We start from the raw sequence: 19,212 nt of genomic DNA, 5'->3' as shown, positions 1-19,212 counted from the left end.
GTGTATCTCTCCTTTAATCCTGATTTCAGTACTGAAAATTGTAAGGAGAAATTATTAATAAAACAAAATCAAAGCAGGGTAGAGACCTTTTAAGTGTTATATTTTTGTTATGGCTCTGTCGCTTCACTGAAGTCTAGCTTTGGATAAGCCAATGTGCAGGGGTTGCCTTGGTGAGGCCAAGCACCGGGTGACCCACCGGTTCTTCTCTTGCAGCGACACCGGTTTGAGTTTCACCGGGAGGCATGAGGCTGGGGCTGGCCATCCTGTTACACCTCAGTAAGTACAGATGTTACAGTCGTTCAGGCCAATTTTGAAATATTACCATGTGATTTACATATCTGTCCAAGGTTTTGTTAGAGTGCTTCTTTTGTGTATGCTATTGAGACACACAGGACAGTGTGTCCTTATTGCTCACTCTCCTGCCGCGGAGCTATGAGTGACTTGAAATGTTTAAATACAAAGAAAAGTTAATTGAGTAATTGTTGTAATTGAGTCAGAATCAGATCCTGAAAGGGACAGTCATTATCTCCTGACAGTTAATATCATGGATCTGGATAAATAAAGGACAGGCTAACCAAACATATGCATGGCTGTATACTTAAAGAGTCAAGCTTCACTCATCATCTGAAGTATAGCCTGAGCCATAGACTGAAACCTGGCTGTAAAATACTGTATATTTACTGCTGTAATTGCATTACTGCTTCTAGTGTTCCATGGGATCTTCATTTATTTATTGTTTGGGTTTTTTTTTTTAACTGCACTTTTTATAACAAGTTAAGCCAAGTAAAGCTGAACTGATAAAGCCTCCAAGGTACCCATTCCTGTTCAGAGTTTCAGGACAGAACTTGTTTAAAAGGACAGGCCCTGTAAGGGAAGTCTTAACATAGTAGGAAAAATATTTAAAGTTGTTTCAGGCAAAATAAACCAAAAGATCCTGCAATTACTTAGAGAAGTCAGAATTATCCTGTTTAATTATTAATGACCATGCCATGGGATCTCAATGGAGGGTTCTGAGACTGGACTAGGAGGTCCATTGCAAATCATCAGAAAATCTGAAGTATCCCGGACATCAATCCTAGTCTCAGTTTCCCTGTTATTACTTGTAAATCATCAGAAATCATCAGAACTAAACCAAATCTAGCTCTGCTTACATAGTCAACTGCAATGCCTGTGATTCTGCTGCAGGAGGGCTGGCTATGATTGTGCCAGGGTAGGAAGCATAATAAATTATTGCTCATAGCAGATTGGTTTGCTGCACAATAATGTGCTGAGATTTAAGTTTTAGCATAGAATTGTGATATATTAGCTATATTTTAAATAATAATTTTGCAGCAGGTGTGTTCATTACCAAAGCTCTTAAATATTCCATTAAAAGATATTATTAAGGACAAAAGGAGCACAGGCAAAGGATACTTTATGACATTAGGATGTAACTGATTTTCTCTGGAGAATACTGCTGGGTATACGAAACAATTTAGTTTCTCTGATCTTCCTTTGCGCTCAGCGCTGGTAAGACTCCAGCATGCACAGGATGACTGTGATGCTGGGTCCTGCCACCCAGCCATTGGGGACCTTCTCCTGGGTCGCAGCAAGCAATTAACAGCCTCGTCAACCTGTGGAATGAACGGCCCTCAGAAGTACTGCATTATAGGCTACCTAGAGGTTGGTTTGCTCTTTCTTTTTTAATAAACTGAACTCTGCCTACTAACAATATTCTCATCTGTAAAAGGAAATTGTCCAGACTAGGACATTTCTACTGAAGTTTTCTGAAAAAACACCAGACAGTGTGGTGTAAATTTGGTGGAAGGCTGTGCCTTATTGCAGCTCATATGGAGAGTTTGGCAGCAAACAGCTCCACAGTGATGTATAGCTTCTCAAGAGGGAGAAACATCCATGAGATGCAAATGAGCACATGGATTTCTGATGGATCTTTGCTCTGCAGGTCCTTTTCCCACTCATGCCTCAAAGGTGAAGACCACAGTTTCCATGTGTGTGAGCACTTAGCAGGAGGAATGTGGTCCTGTAGGCACTGGGCCTTTGCTGGAGATGTCCCATACAGTGTTGAGACCCGAGGCAGCCTGTTAAGTGATTCACACCATGTCCTCTCACATTTTTGATCTGAAATGAGACCAACATTGATAAAAGCAGAAAGCCATCTCCAGCAGGGGAAAAACCTAATGGTGCAGTCCAGTCCTTGGCCCTTTAGGCAGGCAGATCCAAAACATGGGTGATCAGAGGGATCCGTCTTGCTCCCTGTCCACAGTGATGAGGCCACGGGGGACCAGCAGGTGTGCAGGAGCCAAGGGCAGGCAGGAGTGGGAATACCCTTCTTGTGTGTCCTGGAGGACTTTCCCCCACTGAGCTAATAAATTGTCGCAAATAGAAATATTTTCACTAAATACGAGCTGTAGGCTGAAGAGGAAGTTAATAAAAACCAGCTTAATTTATAAACATTTGAAAGTGATTACGGTTTATGATCATGTGGCAAAACACTGTGACACATTTACAGAGTGCAAAGTTCTGCCACACTGAGGTGGCACCAAGTACTGCTCCAAGTTATTCATTCCAACTATGGTTTTCTGCAAAATGTAAATACCTCTTACCTCTTCCAAAGAGCCTGTGAGCCACTTTTCACCCTTTGCTGGATTTCCCCATGTTGTTTGAACAAGTGCATCCTGGGCACTAACTTGCTGGCTATGCTCAGAGTCTGGGCACTGCTTGGTAGACGAGCACAAAGAGCCACCCCAGAGATATCATCTTTCTGGCCCTCAACTGCATGACTGCTTTTTTTTTAATCTTTTTAAGAGGAGATCAAAGAGCAATAAAAAATTAATATTTTCACTTGCCTGTACTTATCCTTTGAATTATGTAAATACAGGCTCATGAAAAGGAACAGCTGTTCTGCAATAATCCCTGTGATTTAATGCTGCTTCAACATACCTTGACCCCTGGTGACTGTCTTCTGAAAAGGATGAGAGCTACAAATTCTGCTGCTTTGCAGAGCTTGAGAGACAGAGGCTTAGGCTCTGGAAATGTGATCTGCTGTACCAGCTCCCCTTAAGAGTACGTGTCACCTAAGGTATATCAGAGAGTCCGATTCAACTTCTCACCAGCACATTCCTGAATGCTTTGCTGAAGGCAGGCCAGGAAGCTTTGAATCTTGCAAAGCCAAATGCTTCCTCCCCCAACTCCCCTCCTGATTACCTGTGTCAGGCGTGATGACTGGAGCAAACCTTACTTGTGAAAGTTTGTTAGTCAATGTGGCAAGTTGCCAAGAGCCAGGACTCAGTTGGGATGTCTTATTGAAAATTCAGATTGCAAATAATTAGAGTTTGACTGCTTTGTGTTTGAAAAGAAGTACTGCAAATCATTTTCAGTCTTTAATGTGTCTTATTGTTTCTAAATGTAAGTCAAATGGTTTTTAGCCCTATGATTGAATTTACTAATTATGCGTGTTTTAAAAGGAAAGAGGACTCAGTATTGAGTAGAGCGTAAAGCTGCACACTGGCATCTTCCAGACTTGCCTTGCGTGGACATGCATATTCTTCTCCTTTTGGGGCACAAAAAGGTTTTTATGGAGTAACCTTAAACATAAGTTGACTGAGTGTCATATTGTATATATCTATATAAATCAGAGAGTGGGCGTGCACAGTCCTGACAAATGCTTTGATAACCAAAGTTCTTCTTACCAGAGCTTTGTGAAATCACCTGAATTTTTTGTATTTTTGAATTTTTTGTATTTCTGTCATGTTTTCTAAATTGCACATCCATACATTTGTCAAATGTGGTATAGAATGACTGAATATAATATCTGTTTCTCATAATATTTAAAGCACATAAATTATACCATACCTGTAAATCTATATAACTTTGTTTATTTAAGTGTGAATAATTCCAAGGTGATTTCATAATATAAAGATGTCCAAACCATTCCCAATACTTCTCTGTATATCCTGAGCATGCCTGGCGGGGTGCCTCTCTGCCTGTCCCCTTCTGTGTCTTTTCCAGCCCAGATCCTGCTGCTGACTTCCACTTTTTGTTTTCTGCAGCATTCCTGCCAGCTCCCAGCCGAGGGCACCGAATCTGTCCCACCTCCTTCAGCTCCCTCTGGGGTGCTGTGTCATCCCCCTTCTCCCTGCCAGCCAGGCACACAGCTTGGCATCACCTTCTGCTTTGGCTTATCCCTGCATCCTCACACTCAGGCTCTGCCCAAATCTTGTAGAAACCTTCTGTGTAGCACAGCCATCACCGTTCGCTGCCCCAAGGCTCTGTGGGCTGCAGTCGCATCCTGCTTGGGCTCGTCCGCGTGGCTTGGCATGGGTCATCTCCCAGCCCCGCATGTTAACCTTCTCACCTCTCCTTACATCTCCCGCTCAATCTCATCACCTTAAATAGGAGCTCCTTGCCCTTGCTTCCAAAGCCCTTTTGCAGACAAAAGCCTCTCATTCAGTATTGAGATATTGGCTGATCATTGCCACCTTCATCTTCTGTTTGTCACATTTTCATACAAGACCCTTTCATCTTATTGACATCCCAGTTTTCCTCCTTTGCATTGTTTTTAAACTTTCCTGGTTTTCATACACCTACAAAAAGGCGCTGACGACCACCTGACATCATACCTGGATCCAGCCTTGCCTTCCATTTCACCTGTCTGCTGCTCCTGGCTGGGTCTCCGAGCTGCTTGAAAATGTGCAAAAGAGAGAGGAAAAAAAGTCTATAAATGATTTAGTGAATGTTCCTCTTCAAGGCTTCTTCAGATCTTGAAAGATCGATCCTTCCTTGTATCCCCTCTGCCTCCTCACTGCCACCTCTGACTGAAAGTTTCTACAGCTTTTATGAGACACAAATAAAAGCTCAACTTTAAAAAAAATGCAGAACAAACCCTCTTTCAGAACAAACCTCTGGCAGCTAAATCCAGAATCAACACCTTGAAAAACTTATTTCTTTGGTCTTGCTGAGATCCCTTTTCCACAACCAAAAAAGTGTATTGTCTATAGAGTACCTGGGGCAAACTGAGGCCAACATTTGCTATAAGCATGGTTTGTCCCTCTAATGATTTTATTGGTATTGTCCTTTTTATATGAAAGCATGAGTTATTAAAAGCACAGGCATCCAAAGCAACATGACAGCCTCCAAACTTGCAATGTCATAAATACATGTACATCTGGATCTTTAGGGAAGAGAATAAATTCATCTTTTATCCTGATCATTTTGTTTTCTAGGATGAACAGAAGTGCTTTCTCTGTGATTCCAGATACCCCTATAATCCCTATACACAGCACAACAGTCACATGGTTGAAAATGTTATCACAACTTTTGAGCCTGATAGGAAAAAAAAGTGGTGGCAGTCAGAAAACGGTGAGTTTCTTTCAGAAAATGTTACCGCAGAATGTTATGGTGAGATTTATTTGTGTAATTGTGATTCATCACATTGGTTTTATGAGAGATGAGACAAAACTGCATTATTCTTTGATTCAGTAACACTGAGTGATTTAAACCTATTTGTGTGTAACAATATAAGATTTGAAAAATTCTGGTTTTCTACAGAAAAAATTTAAGCACAGTAGCTCCAAGAGCTGGCCAGTGGACCTGTGACAGTGCTGTGTTATCCATGGTGGCCATATATTTTTCACAAGCTGTCTGCTTTTCAGGGAAATGTGATATATGGCAAAAAGTACATTTGCCTACAGATGTGTATGACAGAGTGTGTAAAACACAATCATCCATTAAAAAAAAAATAGTGCTTGCGTTGTAAAGCATGAGTACTTTAGGAAATAATTAAATGAAGCCTGGCTATTAACACCCTTATTACCTGCCTATTAACACCCTTATTGCCACATGTTAATTTTGTCACAAGCTTCTCTGTAGTAGTTCTTCACTGATATCCATTTATATATCCTTACAGCTTCTCTGTGAAGGTGTGATAGGAGGAATAGCATCTACTCTACCTTAGTTGACATATAGGGAATATGTAAAAAATATTTGACTGGTTGGAAATTAAGGCATATAAAACTTAAGATAATATGCTACCCCTACTTGGAGTACCCAACTAAAATTCATAAACCTTGTTTTTTCATGGACTTTAGCGAGAAACTGTCACCAGTTTTGTACACCAATGTCAATGAAACTGTGGCCAGCTGTGAGGGTCTCTTCTTACTCTCACCATCTTTCTACTGGGATGAGGTCTCATGCACAGCCTGGGCAGCAGGAGCCCTGGGGTGCTGCATGCACATGTGAACGACAGGGATATCAGCTGAGCTCCTGCAGCTCTTTACAGAGAATGTATGAACTGTGGAGTTTTCTCCATACTTGTTGCAATTTTGAAAGATGCCTGATGTGATAGCTCTGTTCATTACAGATTTCAGGTCTGGCAGTATAAAAGGGTTTAACAGATCTTTTTAGTATGAAGAAAATGCCATATTTTTGATGTGTTTCATTTTTGTCTTAGAAATAAGCAAACTATTTTCATGGATTTAAGAAAAATCTGACTGGATACAGGAAGATGTAAACCCATAACCTCACCATCATCATCACTTACAGTCCGAATGGTCTGAACAGGACCTTTACCCATCTCTTGCATTCTCAGTGACAAGGGGCATTGCCAGTGCCAGCGCCAGAAAGGCAGCACATCGCATTGCCCCTGGACAGTGATGCAGCCACACACCGAGTTTGTGCATAGGGGATGCCCTAAAGAGCTTGCTGCTGTGCTGGAAAAGACATCTTTAAATTCCCCACAGGAAAGCTGTCTCAGCAACCCCTCCAATGTGCACATTGTGCTCTTCATTTTCATTCTCTTTTCAGGTGTTAACCACGTCAGCATTAGATTGGACCTAGAAACTTTATTCCAGTTCAGCCATCTTATCCTGACTTTTAAGGTACCTCTTTTACCAGAGCTTTTATGTAATGTTATACATTGAGTACTTAACCACAGGAATAAATTGCTTAGATAGGCAGTGAAAGCTCCATCTTTAGAGGTTTGTAAGAACAGGTTAGATAAACACCTGTCAAGTATGGTTAAGTTATAGCTGATCCTGCCTTAGGGGAGGAAGATAGACTGAATAGTTTCCTATTCATGGGCCTTCTGGTCCTATTTTCTATAAGTGTGAGAATTAAACTTGAAAAAAAGAAATTTAAAAACTAAGCTCTAAAAATTTAGGACATTTCAGAACTGAGGTTGCTCTTTCCCATTTAATTCAGTCTTCTTACACATATGCTTTATGATCCAGATGGTTACAAATTCCTTTTCTACAAAATTCCTATATTGTTGTGGTAAATGTCCTTACTTAGAAAGTAATCTTTATGTGGAAGGTCACCCTTCCCTTTTGCTGAGAGGGTTCGGGTGAGGAGTCTGGTTTTGTCAGAGAATCATGTAGCCATCACAGTAGCCCTGTATGGACCCCACAAGCTCCCAAACACAGAATTTTGATTGACAGCTGTCAGCATCCCCCAAACAGGAATCTTAGCAGAACAATCCCTGAGATGTCTTATCAACACCTAGTTAAGGAATTCTTGAAATAATGTTTCTTGCAGACATTTCGACCTGCAGCGATGCTGGTTGAGCGCTCCACTGACTTTGGTCAGACCTGGAAAGCATTTAGATACTTTGCACAGGACTGCGCAGCTTCTTTTCCCAACATCCCTTCTGGTCCAGCAAAAAGTGTGGGAGACATCATTTGTGATTCAAGATATTCAGACATTGAGCCCTCCACTGAAGGCGAGGTATTGCCAAGTGTCTGTGTTTGTATGAGTTCAGATCATGAGCAGCTATTTCTCTGGAGCGAAGGGTCTCTTGTCTGTATCCATCAGATCCACTTATACAGGTTCTGAGACCTGAAGTGCTATTTGCCTTATTGAAGTAAGAGTGAAAGACAAGCACTGCACTTTACCCTCAGTTTCACATCCATATGAACTCATAAAACACTTCAGCACTTGCTGAAGCAGGGACACAGCCTTGTGTTTTTTCTTTTATGGGATCAGTCAGGTGGCATTAGTAACTAATGGGTCTCGGGTAACAGTCTTTATCTATATCCAGAAAGAATAGCTTCAATGATTTATAGAGCTATGTTAATTTGTTTTGCAGGTTGTTTTAAAAGCTTTGGATCCCAGCTTTGAAATAGAAAATCCATATGTGCCACATATCCAAGGTATGAACAGTACAGGTTTCTTGAGAGACACTTTGCTTGTGTTGCTTGTTTTGTACACTGAAAGGGTGAAAAACTCAGCTGGTGTAAGTCAAAGATGTTGAAAACTGGGTACAAAAAAAATCTTAGGGAGATATCTGTATTAATAAATAAAATGAGCCAGTCTTGTTCTCTAGCCCTGAGAACAAACGACACAGCTCTGCAGAGCTCATGCATGCAACTGAGCTATCATTCCTTCTGACATGGGGTGGCCCAATCCAGAGTGCCTTTTGGGAGCAGTCCCAAAGCTGTGCATGAACCCATGAAGACATTGACTAGGAAAGTCAAGAAGGAGGGTGCTAACACTTATGCAGCTGTGTGCCAGGAGTGGGCTGTGCCCTGGCACTCTATGGGTACTGGTCTTGGCAACAATACCAGATCATTTTCACTATTTCTTCCATGTGAGGGAATTATTGGATGACTGATCCAAGCTGAAGATTTCATACTGTTCATCTTTGAGTGAATTTGGGTTCTTGATTTCTCTTCTTTCCTTCCAGAGCTCATTACGTTGACAAACCTAAGGATCAATTTTACAAAACTCCACACCCTTGGGGATGCTCTGCTTGGAAGAAGGCACAGTGATCCCCTCGAGAAGTACTACTATGCTGTCTATGAGATGGTTGTACGGGGCAGCTGCTTTTGCAATGGCCACGCCAGCCAGTGTGCTCCTGTGCAGAATCTGCGGGGAGATGTTTTCCATCAGTCTGGAATGGTGCGTCTTTAACGCTGTCCCCAACAAGGGCAGTCCTCACCTGCTATTTTGGGGGAAGGAAGAGATGGAGGGAGGGAGAGGAAGGAATTTCTCTGATGACCATTGGATTGACCATTTGGACCTCCAAGTTGTGAAATGTTTCAATACATCTTCTTCCTTTAAAAGTCTGGGCTGATTAGCTCAGAAGCTGTCTCTTTGTTGGCACCAGGATAGTGTTTCAAAAGCAACTGGGACAAGACATGTTGAAAATAGCAGCAAAATACCAGAGCTGTAATGGTGCAAAGGTAATGCAGTAAGTAGCCTGTGGTATGTACAGACTTGAATGGCCGCTGGTTGGGTGCATTCCACACTCCAGCTGGGCCCGGAGGCTCTGTGGCAGGAGAGGAGGCATTGGCACAAAGAACAGCTGATAGTGCAAAGCTAAACCATGAAAAATGGATCATTAAAAACTTCGGGAACATGACTGTGATTTCTTTCCTTCTGAGAATGAGTTTTTTTCTCCTGGAAAATATGTGTCTCAATATAGAGACATGTAGGGAGAGAGATACAGAATTTTAAAAGTTGAAGAATCTTTTGATATCTCTACAAGTATTTTTTTCCTAAGTGTTGTTCAGTGGCTTTAAAACTATTTGGTTAAAGTTTGCAGGTTTTCTCCAGACCTTTTACTCAAATAACTGAGAATTATGTCAGCTGAGGGAGCCAAAGAGCTTTGAATTTTCCTGATCTTACTGGCTGCCCTCTAGCAGATTACCTCCCTTCGTCATGCCACCTCACCTCCTCTCTGTTCTCACTGTGTTGCAGGTCCACGGGAGATGTATCTGTCACCATAACACTGAAGGTTTGTCCTGTGAAAGATGTAAAGATTTCTACAATGATGTTCCATGGAGACCAGCTGAAGGGGCACAAGATAATGCTTGCAAACGTAACTCAAATATGTTTTCCTTTTCAAAAGCTGGGGGGTGGGTGTAGCACAATCCCTGTGCAACGTGTAACCAAGTGGCTAGGTTTCTGGGAAGGAGACTTTTCCATGCCTCATCTAGAATACTAAATGGATTTCTCTATTCATCGGTGCTGTGTTGCCCTACAAGAAGGAGAGCTGTTTCATTTTCTCATTTTTCATAAAGAGAAAAAAACAATAGAGGAAAAAGCAGCTATTAGTTGCAAAAAAAAAAAAAGATCATTCGTTGGTTTGCATAGGGTCTTTATTCTGAAAGGATAATTTAGACAAGGCTAAATTATTTATTTCCCCAAAAATGAGTAATGTAGGATATATGAGAATAAATAATTAAGATCTGTAAGAAATATTCAGCCAGATCTCTCTTCAGTGGAGCAGTGTTCCCCACTGTGTGTCAGGCACACTTACCATCACGGGTATGTTCCCAGTTGTAGGGCCCAGTTGTAGGCCCCAGTTCTGTCCTGAATCTGCATTGTTTCCCTTCGGCTGTAAAGCACAAGACCTGGGAAGATACAACATTGCTGAAGCACTGAAGTCATATGAGTGACAAGTAACCCCCTGATAACAGTGGACAGCAATGGTGGCAAGACCATGATAACAGGAATCGTGAAATATCCCACTGTTTGTTTTGTTTTCAGGGTGTAACTGCAATGGCCACTCTGGCAGATGCCACTTTGACATGGCCGTGTACCAGACCAGCGGTGGGGTCAGCGGTGGCATTTGTGAGGACTGCCAGGACAACACCACGGGGCAACACTGTGACCAGTGTCAACATTTCTTTTACCAGGATCCTCTCAAAGTCATCTCAGACCCTCATGCGTGCCTCCGTAGGCTTTGCTTCTTTAGCTTTTGCAAGAATGACTCAAAATGGGGTGGTTCTGGTTCTCTTTACTCTGAGCCCTGTGGCACCCCCATGCTTAAATGTTCATAGGGTTGTAAATATGTTACCAAACCTATAACATCCAAACTACCTTACTGAGTAGCATCCTTGAACCAGGGCTGCATATTCAAACTCATTGCTAAACTGAGCTGTGAAATCCTGCAGGTCTATCATCTTTCTTGAACAGCATCAATATAAATATTAATAGGAATAGTGCTGTTGCTTCTGTGATAGTCAGGGATTACAGGAGAGGTGCAAAATGATGGGAGGAGCAATAACTTTTGCTAGATACCTGCCATATATAAGAAAAATGAGCTTACAGGCATGAAAGCCCTTCTTCTGAAAAAGGAGCTAAATTCGGTATTAACAGAAGATGGGAAAAATGCTCTGAGTATAATTTAATTGTAGTAACTGGTTGGCATCACAAGTGCTTAAAGAGCCAAGGGGAGATTACCCCAGGAAGCAGTGTGGTAGATGTTATCTCTGCTGTGAGAAATGGCTAGTGCCTTGGGAAAAACTGGGGTGTGTCATGAAGGCAGTGTCCCCTGCTGAATCCATTGCTTCCAGTAAATAATTCAGCTATGGCCAATTCGGACCAGCTCTGGGGAGGTGGCTCATACTTGGTACCCCTCTGCAACCCTACAGCTTTCATGAGAGCATCTCCAAAAGATATACTTTATAGTTATAGTGCACTCCCATCCCCAGGTACTCCAGAGAGGGTGGGGAGTGGGTGAGTAATGCCTATTTCTACCCAAATCAAAGGGTATATTTCTACTAAAGTGAAGGCTGTAACTCTCCTCCAGAGAAAAAGTAGATCTTGGAAACACCCTCATAATATTTCTTAGCTGTAAAGCACCCAACACAACAAGCATGGATAAACATCTCTAATATTTACAAGAATCTTGTATTTGTGCCTGCTTGCAACTCTGTAATTGTGTTGTCATGCTTATATCTAAATATGCTTTTTTTGCATGTCTCCTTGGTCATGCCTCTAGCCTGCAACTGTGACCCAGAAGGTACATTGCACAACGGCATGTGTGAGAGCCGCACAGATCCTGCTCTGGGAACAGTCGCGGGCCGATGCCCTTGCAAAGAGAACGTGGAGGGTGTGCGCTGTGACAAGTGCAGGGCGAACTACTACGGGCTGAGTGGCAGTGACCCTCTGGGCTGCCAGCGTATGTAAACCACCTCTTTTGTTCTTTCCAAAGCACTTTAAAGAGATGGAGGCAGCCAAATGCACAGATGCACACACTTATGCACAGATACTACCTGCTTCACAGTATACCCAGTTGCCTACTATAATTTAATGTCAATGTAATTTAATGTACCTGGTGGAGCATCTGAGATGGAAAAGATGCAAAATCACTTGCAGAATACCTAGTATATAATAATGGATCGTACTGTTGTTAGTAGAAGCATTGTTAGATATACAATTTAATTGAAAAGGGAGATTGAAACACCTGAAAATACTTTTAGAATCAAAATCTGCACAAGAGTGAATGAAAAGCCACAGAGGGAATCCCAGGAATCACTGTTAGGATATGTGGACTCTGCACTGCATGGTCCAGCATCAAGATGGCAAGAGCTGCTGATTTGCCATGAGAGCTTCCAGACAGCTGTTCCTCTGAGCGAGGCTCACTGGAAAACCCATCCTGCCCCTACCCAGGCACATGGTGGGTTTGTGAGCACGTTACACCCACCACATGGTACGCAGCAGCGTGCAGGGGCTGCGCAGTGCAGATCAGCACATGGCAAACCACCACACCGGCCTTCCACCAGTGCCCCTGCTCCCCCCCGAGAGAGTCCCCATTGCGGGGGCAGTCCGAGGGCTGCAGGATGCCAGGCCATGTCCATCTGCAGGGCATCTGTCCGGAGTAGAAAGACTGTGCATCACACTGATGCCACATATAAAGCCAACGCCAGTCCTGCTGCTGCCATGCAGAGGTAACCATGCGTTTCTTTCCCCGCAGCCTGTAACTGCGATCCCGCCGGCAGTCTGCCTTTCTCCATCTGCGATCCAGCCACCGGAGAGTGTCTCTGCCAGCGGTTTGCCACAGGGCAACGCTGTGAAAAATGCCTTGTACGTACTCAGGTTTTGTTATTACTTCTGCATGTGGTTTTAGAAGTCCCCTCTCCCATCTCCCATCTTTTCATTGCTAGAAAAGTAAACAATTAGTGAAAATTCAAAAGAATTTTACAGCTGTATGTTCCCATTTGTGTGGACACATCTGGTTCTTTTTTACTGCTTGCAAATATTTATGCAATCAAATTGCACTAGGAGGAGTGCTCACAGGAAACAAAGGAAATGCAAAACCATGTTCTCAGACCATCTTTGCTATTTCCAGAGCAACTTGCTTGCATAAATGGGTAAATATGTGGCTATTCTTGCAGTGGCTGAGCACCCATGCTATCTGGTAAGAGAAGCAATCTCCCATGGCCAAGTACAGGCAGGCAGCCCAAGAGTGCTCTGGAGCATCATTCATCCACGGGAATGAGTTCTGTTGTGCTTTACATACTTAAATATTTGCTGTAAAAAAATCTTTTGCTTTCTTTTTATCTCAGGTAGGATACTGGGGTCTTGGCAACAGCTTGCATGGCTGTTCTCCGTGTGACTGTGACATTGGTGGATCCCAGAATAACTTGTAAGTTAGTGTTCTTCAAGTTTTTCTTGGTTTTAATTTTATAAACTCTTAGGCTACACTTTCTAATTAGGTTAATAGAGTCTCAGTACAAATGGGAAAATGGACTGTAGATGTAATTTCATCACATACAAACAGCATATATTCATGTTGGGATCTTGGAAATTTATGTGTGATTTTAAAATGGATTTTTTTTTTTTTTTTCATTTGAAGCCAACTTTGAATCAGCCTGAGTCAAGATTTGTTTAAAATATAAACTGCATGGTTTGAGGGAACCAAAGGCCCTAATAGTAATAGAAATTACAAGTAAATTAGAGATTACATTTTTAACTTAGCATTGTACATCTACTTTAAAAGATAGATTTTTTTTTTTTTTCTGTTGCACTGGCTCCTATGCAAAATATATAATTTCAGAAGCAAGCTTGGTTTCAGTTGTGTTCCTTCAGGAGTTTGTTGGGCAGGGATCTTCACTACTGCTGTTAAACTTCAGATGTAGGACCACATAGTCTAATGCCATAGAGCAGCTCCTTGTGAGCAGGTAAACCGAAGCTAGTAATCATCTGACATGTTAAATAAGAGTGTAAGTATATGAAAATCACCATATCACATCAAATTGAAGGTCCTTCTGATCACATGTCCTGCCTCTAAAATTATAGGTGATAAAAACTTAAGAATAGTGATACATACAGTAATAGATACAGGAACAGATACAAGAAATGGATACAGGAATAGATAATAATGGATGCTCAGAAAACAAAGGGATTTGTGCTTCAGATATGGAATGGACAGAGAAAGACAAAGCATATCACACCTCCTAAGCAATGAAAAGGTGGCATTGAGTAAATCCAGCATCAGCAGGAGGAAACAGAAGAGGTGGGTGGTAGGAAGAAGTTTAGTAGGGGAGGCAATCCAGCAACGGAAGAAACGAAGCGAAGCTGAAACAAGGGTGGAGCTGAGCTGCTCACATGCCATGAGGACCCAGTCCTGCCGCACTCTGACGTCCTCTTTTTACTCACTCTTACCCCAGGTGTTCACCAAAAGATGGTCAGTGCAAGTGTCTTCCCAACATCGTGAGCCGTCAGTGTAACGAGCCAGCCCCTGGCTACTTCTTTTTACCCCTGGATTATTATATTTACGAAGCTGAGCATGCAAAGCCCCTTTCTGGCTCTGCACCCTTGGTATGTAGTTGGCTTTTTAGGTGGTGTGCTGGTTGGGGATCCATGCAACGCTGGCCCAGGAGCCAAGGCTGAGGAGAGAAGCCCTTGCTTGGGGAGCAGCTGGAGCAGCTCTTCAGCAGGAGATACAGAGCAAGGCCCTTGCCTGTCCTCAGTCCAGCCTGTTCTTCACAGACATGACTGTCCCCTAACTGTGGGGGACAGTTGCTGAAGCATGGTGTGACCTGCAGACCTGTCCTTACTGCTCCTCAAGTGTGGGCTGGTCTAGTATCAATTAGAGAAATTAATTTAATTATTTAAGTTAGAGGAAAGTGTTTGAGTTGCCAACAGCTATCACAAACTGATATTTCTGGGAATCTCTGATGAGGGAAGAGTCAAATTCCTCTCTGCTCTGATAGACTCATTCTTGCTGCCTTATATAATGGCACTGATTGTAGCCCCATTTCCTCAAGAATTTGGAACCCATCCGTAGTGTTATTAGAAAAAATAGTTTGTTGGGTTTTGTTTTGTTTTTTCTCAAAATGGGGGTCGTTGTTCCCTATGCAGAGTGCAAGTCTGGAATGCATTCCTTCTGCTGCCTACGTTTTTACCAATGTGTCTTCTCCAATGTGTTGCCCAGAAGCTATAGAGAAGGAATAATAAAAAAATGTTTATTTGCAGGTCACATCCTCAAATATTTAGCTATAATCACAACAAGTAATCATCTTACGGTCCAATAATTAAATGGAAAACAGATGTCTGGGACATAGCTTAAGAGGAAGTGCAAGTTAATTGTAAGAGAGTAAGGGAAAAGGGTTTCCAGCAGTTGCTAGGCCATAGTTTACAATTTCACCCAGTAGAGAATAGAGCTTATTTTAAAAATGTAGATTTTCATTTAGCTGCTTACCTACCCTTCAACATTGCTGAGACGGTGCTGTCCCCTCTCTCATTACTTTTATTTCATAGGTTAAACCAAGCACTCTTCCCAGGTGTGACATCTACTTCCAGAAGCAAGGCTATGAGTTCATGATTGAAAATGGAAAGATTGTGTTAAACAGGAGCAAGAAACGAAGTGTAAGAAAATCTGGACTGGAACAGGTAAATAGGTATTATACTTTAATAGTTACTTAAGATTACACCAAATACTAAAATTTTATTTTGCAATGGAGGGCAGGGAAATGGGTGAGCATTTGGGATTCACAATCCTAGATGTTACAGTCCTGACACAAATTAAATGAATTTTTTTGTATGCAGTTGGGCTGGACATTTTATAATTCATATCGACAGGTTTGCTCTGCTATGTCCAGTGCCATTGTAGGCTCAGGTTCAAAGAATTGTTTAGGAGGGAAGAGCCCCCATGAAAGGTAAAATCCTGTTTTTTGTTTTGCTTTCAAGACTTTTCCAACATTTAAGTGTACCTAGATGTTAATATGGTACCTATTCCATTTAAATGCTGTCAGCTTTGTTATTTTAAGTATTGGTATTTATGTATTGAACTTATGGTAAAAAGTCCAGCCATGTATGAAATCAAGCTGTTTAAGGTTTGCAGTGTGAGATGAAACAGAGGCAGAGATGGCTGGATTGTTCTAGTCCTTCTTGTTGCTGTTGTTGCAAAGCTAGAAGAAGCTTTTCTCTATATGTGACCCTCAACATCCTACATATGGGAGAGTTCTTAGAGTGTCAATCACATGCTTGTTCAGAAAATGAGGCTGGCTGAAATAAGTAAATTACATGGCAAAAATACTTCCTTTATTTTTCTGAGGGTTGGTTTTTTTTTGTAACTTGACTCTGCATGCTGTTGAAAATGTCAATATGCCCTTGCAGGGAGCAGCACAGCTTGGACAGGACTCGGCTGTGTCGGTGGTTTTCAGGCAGCCCAGCAGCGGTCGGTCAGTCACATGGACAGGACCCGGCTTCGCACGCGTTCCCAGCGGAGCTGGGCTCAGATTTGCCATCAACAACATTCCCTTTGCTATGGACTTTGATATCACGATTCGTTATGAGCCTGAGGTACTTGTGATGTCTTGTGTGTCTTGTGATGTTGTGACAGATGCAGGGTCTATTTTGTCAATAATAGGACACAGCAACTTGTCGCACTCTTTAAATTTAAAATTGTTTGCCTTTTAATCTTTATCAACACAGTAACCTACCCTCTGTTGATCCCCTTAACTCTTTCCACTCATATGTGGAAAATCAGCATCACATATATTTTCTAAGCGTTGGCCAAGACTTCATCTTCTGTGGCCCTCTTTGGGTACCTTTGCTTGGACTGGACTTCTGTTCGCAAATCAGACATGCAAAATGCAGCTCCTTTTAGATGGGTGTTCTGTATTTATATCTGGGATTTTCTGGGCAGAAAAATGTGTACAGACAGGAGTGAACTGAGTAGATATTTATCCAGGGCTTTTGCAGACATCCAGCTTCTCAGTTGCTCCAGCTGCGCTCTGAGATGTGTGAAAATTGTAGGAAAATATTCAAAATCTTATTTTTTGCCTGGACAAAATTTCTCAATGATGAAGACATGTCTAGGGAAATCTGTTAACCCAAATCTCATTAAACCAAAGTCCGCACCCATGTCTGTAAAAACACAGGCAAGTGTTTTATCGGTACCAGTATTTGTACTTGCTCTTTTGCTTTTCCAGCTCCCTGGGACAATCCCACTGCTCAAGATCCTCCTTCTGCCTATTGTGTTCTGTTCTCTTGCTGCCATTCCGAGGCAAACAAAACTCTCAGTGTCTTACAACATGAGAACAATTTTGCAGTGGGTTGGTTTGATGTAGCTTTTTCCTTCTAAGGATTAGATTAAACAGTTGAATTTTAAAGACGTTTGTTACTAAGTCTTTTGTCTTTGCTATTCCTTATTAGATGCAAGAGGAGACAGATAATGGAGGATATCTCTGGGACAACACTGTGCTAAGAAAGGAAACAACTCCAATGACTTTAACAGAGCTGTTTCCATTTGCACCAGCTGAGGTCCCATTTCCGTCTCTGCTCTTCAATTATCCATTGCAAATATTATACAATGCATTTTTCACAAATAACTTTTTTTTTTTAAGTTCTGTGAAGAACAAAGAGAAAATCTGTTCTGTCGCTGCAGTGTGCAATCATTCAGATGGCTTTTGTTAATGCTGGCAAAGTGTTTTTTTCAGATGTGAAAAATGACCATAATTTTTGTCCTTTTTTTATAGTCCTTGGAAGACTGGATAGCAAGTGTTGCCATCCAGCCCGCTGGTATTTTGTCAAGTCAACGCTGCAAAAACAAGAGCCTTTCACAGGAACCACATTTGTTGCCTCTGTCAGCTGCAAAGAGGTCTGACTATTCCTGTCCTTTGGCCTGTAGATTTTCTGTGTACAGATCTTTTCCTGAAGTGCTGCAGAGCAATAAATGTGTGGGAAAGTGGGAATATTAGAAACATATGTGTGGCCTTTCCTGTTGCTGTTGCACCGCAATGCCACATAGGCTCTTAAGGAAGAGCCTGATGCTCCAGTTGTCAGCCTGGCAAAGGTTTGCCCAAGCCAGGAGAGCAGCCTGAGATTCTGCTGGGGCTAGTCGTTGCTTTGGCAAAGATCCAGCTGCAACTCTTTCAGTATAGAAAGGAATTACTGACTTAAAGTCACTTTTCTAGCCTGTTTTCAAAACCAGCTTTTCAGCTTGGACTTAGGTAAAGGACTAGAGAGGAGCAAAGAGGATGTGACCGAAGTCTTGATCAAACATGGATAGGAAAGGACAAATAGGAACAGTGAGTTGCAAACTCCTTTGTTTGAAGTAGGAAAACCTGCCATTTTCAGCTTAATCTCACCAGTTTTAGATTGTGCTTGGTGAACCATCCAGGCAGAAGTTATGCAGCTTTCCCAAAGCCTGGGAGCAGCAGGGCTGGGGGTGCTCCCCACAGCAGCAGCAGTAGCAGCGGGGTGTGCTCGGGACACGGTGGGGAGGGAGTGCTCACAGCATCCAGTAAACTTGCCTTGTCTCCACTCCTGGCTATAAATGTGCTTTATTTCTGCTAAACAGGATTGCACTTCTGCAAACTCCCGTCTGCCTGGAGCCAGGAACAGAATATTCTGTGGATGTGTATTTTTCTCAGCCCTCTGCCTCTGACCCAAAGGTGAAATCGTTCATCTTGATTGACTCAGTGAGTAGCTCTGTCACAATTCCTTTGAGAATGTATTTATACCAGTGTGATTTTTTTTTCTATACAGACTTACTCAAAATATTTTAAAATAATTTGTAATGTGTTTCAATGGAAATTTAGGGAAGCATGCTCCTGCTTACCTTCGTTGATGCTGTGTTTGCATGTTGTTGTATGGAAAGACAGAACTGATCTGTTTTAATTTTCATGGAGTAATACCTTAAAAGCTCATTAAGTCATACTTGTTGCATGTGTTAATAGTCAGAGTACGTACCTCTATCTGTTGCTCATTTATTATGAGCTCACTCCACATATGCTGACAAGATGCTGTGGTTAGGGATATAAATTCATGTGGTTCTTAATCTCTTAGGTTTTTAAAAAATCTCTATAATTTGTCTGAATCTAATTGAAAACCCATGGATATATTTAAAGATTACATTAGAAAAGTAAAATTAGTTCTGTACTTTCCTGGGTATCAGGTCCAGACATTGCCCAAGTTTCTACCAAGTCAGGAACTGGGTGTTAGTTTTGGGTCCTTCTCTTGAGAAAAATATTTTTAAGC

General features: G+C 42.0%; 1 protein-coding gene across 1 annotated transcript in view; it reads left to right on the top strand.

The window, feature by feature from the left end:
- Positions 1 to 242: 242 nt before the first annotated feature.
- Positions 243 to 19,212, top strand: part of LAMB4 (laminin subunit beta 4) — a gene marked incomplete at its 5' end in the record, with an annotated part of 42,295 nt that continues 23,325 nt past the window's right edge. Inside the window, 17 exons of the mRNA XM_082044836.1 lie at positions 243 to 276; positions 1,505 to 1,662; positions 5,223 to 5,358; positions 6,802 to 6,875; positions 7,531 to 7,719; positions 8,081 to 8,144; positions 8,678 to 8,892; positions 9,694 to 9,814; positions 10,486 to 10,674; positions 11,723 to 11,902; positions 12,698 to 12,807; positions 13,290 to 13,369; positions 14,394 to 14,544; positions 15,487 to 15,618; positions 16,345 to 16,530; positions 17,709 to 17,830; positions 18,533 to 18,653. Of these exons, the coding sequence (XP_081900962.1) occupies positions 243 to 276; positions 1,505 to 1,662; positions 5,223 to 5,358; positions 6,802 to 6,875; positions 7,531 to 7,719; positions 8,081 to 8,144; positions 8,678 to 8,892; positions 9,694 to 9,814; positions 10,486 to 10,674; positions 11,723 to 11,902; positions 12,698 to 12,807; positions 13,290 to 13,369; positions 14,394 to 14,544; positions 15,487 to 15,618; positions 16,345 to 16,530; positions 17,709 to 17,830; positions 18,533 to 18,653 (2,262 nt within the window). The remainder of the gene's footprint in view (positions 277 to 1,504; positions 1,663 to 5,222; positions 5,359 to 6,801; positions 6,876 to 7,530; positions 7,720 to 8,080; positions 8,145 to 8,677; positions 8,893 to 9,693; positions 9,815 to 10,485; positions 10,675 to 11,722; positions 11,903 to 12,697; positions 12,808 to 13,289; positions 13,370 to 14,393; positions 14,545 to 15,486; positions 15,619 to 16,344; positions 16,531 to 17,708; positions 17,831 to 18,532; positions 18,654 to 19,212) is intronic.

The sequence above is a fragment of the Streptopelia decaocto genome (genome assembly GCF_964273445.1).
Source record: "Streptopelia decaocto genome assembly, chromosome: 1".
In the NCBI taxonomy this organism is placed as follows: Eukaryota; Metazoa; Chordata; class Aves; order Columbiformes; family Columbidae; genus Streptopelia; species Streptopelia decaocto.
Note: the sequence above shows the minus strand (reverse complement) of the source record. Positions and strands in the feature narration are given on the sequence as shown.